Source organism: Hylaeus anthracinus, unplaced genomic scaffold, assembly GCF_026225885.1.
Source record: "Hylaeus anthracinus isolate JK02 unplaced genomic scaffold, UHH_iyHylAnth1.0_haploid 11981, whole genome shotgun sequence".
Taxonomy (NCBI): Eukaryota; Metazoa; Arthropoda; class Insecta; order Hymenoptera; family Colletidae; genus Hylaeus; species Hylaeus anthracinus.
In genome coordinates this window covers 9,806,244-9,815,127 of record NW_026534329.1, presented here as the reverse complement: position 1 = coordinate 9,815,127, position 8,884 = coordinate 9,806,244, and the positions used below count along the sequence as shown (strand labels likewise).

Genomic DNA, 8,884 nt, shown 5'->3' with positions numbered 1-8,884 from the left:
TTTAAAATTTAAATAAAATGAGAATTCATTTATGTTATCATTGCTTTGTCGTAGATTTCTCAGTTCAAGGTCATTTGAAGGTCATAGTGTAACACATCGTTGTACTCGTATTGACGTCAGCTACAATCTTATGGTGTTGAAAATATAGGATGTAATCCAAAAATTACCGATGACCTTCAAAAAACATTGAAAGTTACAAAATTCGGAAATTTTTGTTATATCCTCATATTTGCCCCCTTAAACGGTACAACTTTTTCCTCTAACATTTTCTTCTATCTTCAAGTCGAACTGAGATAATTAGGTGTTCTGTTTCTCGTTAATCACCCGGTATATGAATGAAACTTACCTTTTTTACGAAAATTAGATTTAGCATTGCATGCAATAAATTATAGAATGATATATTGCAAATAGGCATGTGTAGTTCATCTATATACTTCAGTTTTAAATGGAATCGTATATTTTTTATACGAAAATATGGTAGAGTATCGAATTCTAAATAAAAAAGTATTCAGACAAATGTACTGCGCATTCTTCATAAAAAAAAACATCATCCGTATCATCTAGCACTTCATCAGAAGCTCCATGGCTGTAAACATCGCTGTCCTGCGGAAATTTGTGGTAAGGTTGAATCCCCATCTTGATATTACATTAAGAAAATGTTCAAGTAATAAAGTGAAATTACTCGTTACCTATTAGGTTTAGGGCTAATAAAGGTCAATACTTTTTTATTTAGAATTCGATATTAAGAAAGAGATTTATAAACGACTTCGAAAGAGGAGGACGTTACTCAATTCGATGTATATATATATATTTTTTTTTTTGTTAAACATTTATAATATATATATTATAATATCATATCATATCATGCAATAATTCATTAATGCTAAAATTAATAAATATTAATAAAATAGTCTAATACCCTAGAACATTCGTTGAATTTATAGTTTAGTTAGAGCAAATGAACCCAGGTGAGTAATTAAATTCCCAGCTTTCATTGATAGACGTTCATGTTCAGAGGATTCATAATCTTCGGTGATCTCGTTTTGTGATCTGCAGCCGAAGGGGACGAAGAATTTGCGTGTCATTCGGCGAAGATTTACCGGCACGCGAGAACGATTGTCTCAATAAGATTTAATTGATCATCGGCGCAGTCATCGCCGTCATGTCGAAACGAATCGCAAAAGAGAGACTCGGCGAGGAGCTAACAACCAAGAATCCTTGCAAGAAACCCTCAAATTACAAACTAATCTAGAGTAGACTAGAACAATCATCTAGCTAATTACTAGTTGTTAAGAAATCTTGTTCGAATTTTCATGCCTCCTGTTATTTTCGAGACCTGAGATTAATTACTTTTATAGACTCTTCTTTGTTTTATGGCAGGGTCTTGATCAAACTGAAATTTAGTGCTCTCTGTTGTTTTCGAGGCTTGAGATCAGTTACAGTTATGAATTTGTTTTATAAGTTACACAAATTTAAAAATGAACTCTCAATAACTCTAATAAGAGTGCCAGTTGAAATAAAGGAATACATTTAATTTTGATTAAGTATTAAAACATATTTGAAAACTACACTGTACATTAATCAAGATCCTATGAACATACTTGATACTAATTAAGGCTTCAAAGTATAAGCCGTGTAATAAGCTTAATATCAATATGTCGTTGGATACCTGAAGAAGCTAGCCCCACTGCCAACTAAACTAAGAAGTGTCATATACAAAGAACACGGTTTACACATAAAAGCCTTTGTTACCACCTTAATTTAGTATTATATCTAAATGAAATCTTTATTCTTTTTGTCAACAGATGCAAAGGGCCTGAGCGAGCCACAGCGAATCAAGCAACTGCGTTACCAGATCCAGATCAACTTGGAGGACTACATAAGCGATCGACAGTACGATAGCCGTGGTCGATTTGGCGAGATCCTCTTAACCCTGCCAGCTCTACAGTCCATCTCCTGGCAGATGATCGAACAGATTCAGTTCGTACGACTGTTCGGGGTGGCGCATATCGACAATTTGTTACAAGAGATGCTGTTAGGTGGTGCTACGGCTGAGGTGAATGGCACCGTGACACCAATTCCTATCTCAAACGCTCCTGGCAGTTATGTGAGTAGCAACGAGAGTCCCAGCAGTCCTTTGACACCGGCCAACGCGCCTCCGTTGAGCCCTCAGGATCACATGCTGGCGGCTGGAAGTCCTGTCATGATCCTGAGAGATCTGACACCAATTCAGAACCAAGAAGATGTAACCAGCGTAGCTGGATTCAGGATGTTCAAGCAGGAGCCCAGCCTTGAGAGTGAATCCACCTTTTAAGGAATCCTGACAAACTTAAAGACAATTAGGAACGAGGATAAATCGATTGTGTCTGTTGATGCCAACTCGATGATTTTGCCACTTTAGAGTACTTACGAAACATATTTCAGAACGTTGAAGCATACCAGGAAGATGGAAAACGCGACAAGTTATTAATAGACTATAGAGTCTATTATGTTTTTCAAGAAAACCAGAAGCACATTGAACAGATTTAGTGCTCCTTGTTTTGCAATTTCCAAACTTTGAAGTCAAGTATATTTTCATATTTGGAAGAATGTTTAAGCGTGAAGCACCAGAGGATTGACATAGTTTAGAACAGTGGTACTTTTTCTGTGCTGTTGAAAGTCTGAATTCACATAAAACTTGTAATTTTAGGCGATTTTTGAGAATTTCTGGAAACACTTTTTATGACTTATTTCATCAAAGAAGAAAGGATATTTTTTTGTGGCAACGCTTTACATGTCACGTACGCAAGTCAGGATCTTCCCAGTTCTTTAAGCCTAAATACCTTAAATATTTTTATGGTTCCCAATTATTCGAGTGAAAAAGTAGAAAGAGTTACCAAAAACTTCCACTGTTTTAAACACACATGGTGCAATGCTAGAACAATACGAAGAATATATAATTGTATGGAAGACAAATAATTATATCAAAATATTTCTCCACAAATGTTAACAAATTTGATCAAGTTTTGAAGATATTTAGGATATATTATCTTCATGAGATGTACAGAATTCCTAATTATATTTGAAAATGTAATTACTCGTGTGTTAATGTTTTAATGAGTACTTTCGAATATAATTTAAAATAATGGAATTCTGTAATATATTGAAGAAATGCTGTTTCAAATCTTTATAATTTGAGTCTAATAGACTACGGTTATTTTTAAAACTTGCTGGATATCACGAGATTTTCCTGAAAAAAGTCGATTCTCAGAACTAGATTGTTTCTAGTGATCTTTTTGAACAATTTTTAAATGCCACTAACGGCCTTGTTTCCATACAAATGAATCGAACTTTTTTACAAGTTGTGATTCTTTTTTAGAAGGTTGCAATTCGAGCAACAGTTTTAAAACACAGGTTTTCGAAAACCTCGCACTCATATTCCACATGGTTGGCGTGTTGGGAGTACAGTTTCGAATTGCTATTATATTTTATAACAGAATTTGCTATAGTTGAAACAAAATGAATTACATAAATTAAATTAATTTTGTTAAATTAAGAGGAAAAATCACTCTCCCAAGGCTACTTACACCGCTATGATTCACGTCAGGAAAGGACCTGTATTATAAGTCATGCAGATAAAGGTAGCTCCTTGAATGGCCTTCAGAGGCTAGTTAATTTTGTTTCCACTATAGGAATATAGTTGGCAACTGTCAGAAACACTGTACGATTTCCGGTTTTTGAGTAACATTCGTGCTCAATATTGCTCAATTAATCCTTAATTATCCTAATCGTAAGGTCGAATCAAAATCGGTACATCAAGTGACGTAAAATCGTCTTGTCACTGCGAAGTCAATTCAATTAAATAAAGTCGGTTATCAATTATCTATTTTTTACAAAATGATGATGTATGTAAAACTATTAGAGGAATTAGCAATTAGCATAATAGAAATCGAGAGATATTCTCTTTGATTTCCAAAAAGTAATATATAGAAAGAAACGATGCCTTGTAATTATTCAAGTTTCTTGATTTCCTCGATTAAAGAAATCTTTCATTATTGTTAGTGTTTTAAACAAATTTATCATTTTAATATCAGCTCTATTTTATATTATTGCAAGTTTGTACTGAAGAAAGAAGCAATTTTGTTTCTATTTTAATTTCGTAACATCGTCAAGAATATCTATCTTCATTTAATCGAATCATAAACGATCGACCTCTGAACACAATAATAGTATAATTAGCGTTAGTTGTTATATACTTAGAGAGTACGTTTACTGTTATTTATACAAAGGGTTATTAATTATATTATTTATGATATATTCCTACAGAGAATATTTTTGTTATCGCGATAAATTTCTTGTTATCCATGTTATACAAAACGTACATTGTATTATACAAACACAGTAATTAACGATTTTAATAATAATCGACTATTTTTATATCTGAAGGTTTATATTTTTCGATTAATATCCAACAATATGTAGCATTAGGAAACTTGCCAGTGGACAAAGAATCGGTAACGCGCTTTTCTTTAACCCTTTGCATTATAATTGTTTTCTTAGTTTATTCTCGGCAAATTCTGATTTAATTTAGTAAACCTTGCGTTTAGGGGAGGCCGCTCCGATGACCTTGACTTTAACATTTGTTGTCAAGGACACCCTCCTGAGTAACATTCAAGAGCTTATAGCCGTCACGCGTTTTTTTATTAAAAAGTTATTAAAAAACAAAAATCATAGATTTACATATACGAACGCGGTATATATAGCATATAAAAACAGACTACAACGGTTGAAACTTGTTCCAAGTGCTTATATCATGCACGATCTTTATTCGTACCCCCATTTTTTTACTGTACAAATAAAGATCGTAGATGATACACGTGTAGTATTGAACCGTTGTAGTATATTTACAGAAAAATTAAACAAGAAACAACGGCCTGTTACGCGAGCCGTGCGCAGCTACGTATACTCAAATATTACAAGATATTTTTGCAAATTTCTCGAAAACTAAAACCGACCGCCACATACATATATAGGGAAAAGTTCTTCAAAATGATGCCCTCAACAACATATGTCAAGGTCATATGTATACGCAGATTTTATTGTAAGACTAATACATAATACATTTTTATTAATAATTTTTTAATATAAAACGAGCGACGGCTAAAACCTCTTTGATGTTACTCGGGAGGGTGGCCTTGGCAACATATGTCAAGGTCAAGGTCCTCCCCTAAACGTAAGGTTTACCTTTAATTTTTCTGGTTTTTATATCTCATCTTAGATACGGAGATATTGCTTGCAGTTATTTAAAGTTTAGCGTTTTATTTAAAAAACCATCGTTCAGAAAAAATACATAACATCAAAATATTTATCATTACATATTTATATATTTTTTTTTTAAACTAAGTAATATGGATTAAAATATTTATTTCAAATGTCACTTCATCCCTGAAAAAATTAAATGATGTCATTAAAAAAGCGCGTATCGACTTTTAGTTCTTGCGAAGGACTCGTCGACAAAACATCGGGGTAGTTGAGAACGTGTTCATAATTAAATAAGAGTAATATTTGTATGTATTCTAATAAAATGAAAAGTGACAAAATTGTAAAGGAACCTGTCATAAGGATCGTCCAAGTATTCGGAAACTTACTAGAGAAATTTCATCTCGCTTTCTAGAACGATTCTGCAATTTGTCCACGATAGACAACATTCCATATAAGAAATCAAAAAGCAACTTAGCTAGTAGTTTTAGCACCTTTCTCGACGAAGAAAGGAGCACACGCCATTGCAATGCAATTTTTTCTTAGCGAAGACCTATGCCATGCTTTATGTTGATACCCTGCATATTTGGAATGAAACTTGCTTTACATCCTTGTAACTAACCAAAATTTCGAATTATTTGTTGTCAATTTATATAGCGTTCAAAGAATGATATTCTAACGTCACGAATTCTGTTCTTTTCGTCGCACTTGAAACGATTCAAGAATTGTTTTCCATTTTTGTGATCTACTCAACAAAAAGATGGAACGTTACAAAGGAACTATTATTGCAAACGAATTGTATTATTTAATAGTAACGATGTATACTTGGGTTTGTGAAAAATGGAGGTACCAATGTAGTCGATACAGGATAGTGTCTGCACATCTAACTTGCGCATAAGTGTCGTTTAAGTACCTCGTTTCTCCACTCACAGTGCTAGTGCCTTCTGAAGAGGTTTTTATGAACCCAAGGATACAATCTGGAAAAAAGCACTGCGCTATCAGAAACTACTTTGTACAATCTTATTAGAACAAACTTGAACAATTTTTTTGCGAAAAAATAATCTATTTGTGATGTCTAACTCCTTTAACATTTTTTGTAATATTATAATAACAAAATGTTAAACCAGAAATTCAAATATCCTTTTTATACCCTGCTCATTACGGATCTATGATCAACTATCAAACATTTAGGAAATAATGATTAGATAATCTTATTATCATCTAATAATGTAATACAATTAAATTAAAGTAATATAAATATGAGAGGTAATCATAGAAATTAATTAAAGAAACGCAATTTTAAGTACTATTTTAAACATCATTTATCAGGGTAAACGTCAAAGAACTTAACAGGATTAACTTTATAACTAGACTCGCATGATGTGTTTTAACATTCAGCAGTTTTATTATTGTTCAAAGATTTGCTCAACATGGAAAACAGTTTATATAAATACAATCACTGATTTCAAATGTTTGATCGCGACTTCTTGTAGATTGTGTATTTATGGCCGAATAGGAACCAATAATACACTTAATTTAGTAATATTTTGAAGCGTAACATTACTACTACTACTAAGTAATACGAAATATAATATATAATATAATTTTCTATGTAATGCGTATACGTGCACGCAAACAAACTGTAAATCAGTGGAAGTGATAAACATTGTCATTAATAAACAAGGAAACTGGTTAAACAAAAGGATAACTTGTATCGAGTCTGCATAAATTTTTCTTTTGTATTTATTTTTACTGTATCATGTTTTTATTGAATATAATACATATGCTCTGTTTTTTTCTTAATGTATTTAAAAAATTTGAACCACATTGTGTAAAATAAATTATTTTCGTAACAAAATTATAAAATTAAACAATATAATAAACAAGTTATGCTACATTCAAAAGTTTAGCTGCAAATACTTTGATAACATTTTCACATGTCACATAAAATGTACAAATTTTTCAATCAGAAATCAAAAATTTTAAACCAATAGTAGGTTATACACAATATTCACTAGTATAGAGGATCAATTGAAACATCTTCAAAAATAAAATGCTACATTTTGATATTCAAGATATATATATATATTGGAATGACGATAATGTGTAATATAAAGTAAAAAAACACGTTTATCATACTATTGTATAACCACAGATGAGTAAAATTTTGTTTGAATAATAGATTACGAATAAAACGCCATGTAACAATAAAATACTTATTCAGACCAGCCTGTATTCGTTAAACTTGAAATATATTGGTTTAGAATAAAAATTTTAAATAATATTGTGTTACATTAGACTTTAGGATGCATAACAGACTAATTATTTACTTTATGATATTTAGTAATAAGCATCTAATATTCAACATTGTTTGATATAAAGTATGTAAGAAAAACATAATTACTTATAATTTTAGTTATTTATCTCATAATAAAATTCGCAATTAATTATAACATTCTAAACACGAATCAAATTTGTTAAATATAAAATCAATATAAACACATATGTATTACAAACTCATTTATGAAGAAGGTAACACCAGGTTATGTTTTGGCATTGTTGTCATATATGCAGAAAATTCTTCCTTTAATATTCCATGTGTATATTCCTTTTTTAAATCCTTTTAGTATTACATAAGTAATCCCAGATGGCTGGGATGAAATTCAAATCCAATACAGTAAAAAAGAATATAAGTTATCAATCTGTTAGTTTTTGCTTTCATTATAAAAAGAAAATATGTTTGATGTTATTATTGTTGTATGTATAACTTTGATAATCTGTATTGGTGCACGAAACCTTATTTCTTCAAATTTAAGGGTGCGCAGGAGACCCAGCAAAACTCCGAGTTGACTTCAGCGACAGTTGCGGAGAAAGTAGGAAGCTCTGGGACAAGGATAGATAGATCCTTGTCTCTCCAATGATGCTGTGACAGAGAGGGAGATACATCAATCGAAGGAGAGACAAAGACAGAATAATGTGAAACGTTTGCAATTTTCCAAACAGTTATTGTAATTGTATGAGGCGAGGAAACAACCTTTTTAGCTGATTTGTTCTTTAAAGTGTTCCTTATAAAATTCCGTTGCGGGGGATAGTTACACATTTTGCAATTCTCTTTTGAAATGTGTTAAAAATACATTTAAAGACAAGACATTTTTTGTGGGTCTTTTTCCAAAAATCTTTAACTATCCCCCGCAACAGCATTTTACAAGGAACGGTTTAAAACAAAAATCAGCCAAAAAGGTTGCTTACTCGCCTCATAAAATTACATTGGTGTTGTCGCTACAATTAAGACGATTCATATGCCAACATGGCTACCTCAATATTGTGCTTTCCACCGCAGCGCTGTCGTCGTCTTCCTTTCTGTTACCGTGTCGACCATCTAAATACGCTTTTCGACTTGATTCGCAGGTATCATAGTCGGCTGGGTTTTTTCGCGCACGCGCAGCGAACATAGCATCAATGAAGTATACGCACGACTAAAAAAGTGTATCTTAATTACCCCTGCATAATTTTACAAATATATTCATGATTTATGGACAAATGCAGGACAATATATAAAGACAATATATAAGTATAGACGATATATAAATAATAAGGACAAATATATTCATGATTTCGCGCTTATAGCCACAATAGCCATAGCACC

At 32.0% G+C, this 8,884-nt stretch overlaps 1 protein-coding gene across 2 annotated transcripts in view; it reads left to right on the top strand.

The window, feature by feature from the left end:
• Nucleotides 1-7,031, top strand: part of LOC128885671 (transcription factor HNF-4 homolog) — an 18,531-nt gene extending 11,500 nt beyond the window's left edge. For both annotated transcript variants that reach the window (XM_054139843.1, XM_054139842.1), the window contains exon 6: nucleotides 1,806-7,031. In XM_054139843.1, coding sequence (XP_053995818.1) covers nucleotides 1,806-2,314 — 509 coding nt within the window. In that variant the 3' untranslated portion in view covers nucleotides 2,315-7,031. The remainder of the gene's footprint in view (nucleotides 1-1,805) is intronic.
• Nucleotides 7,032-8,884: the final 1,853 nt, after the last annotated feature.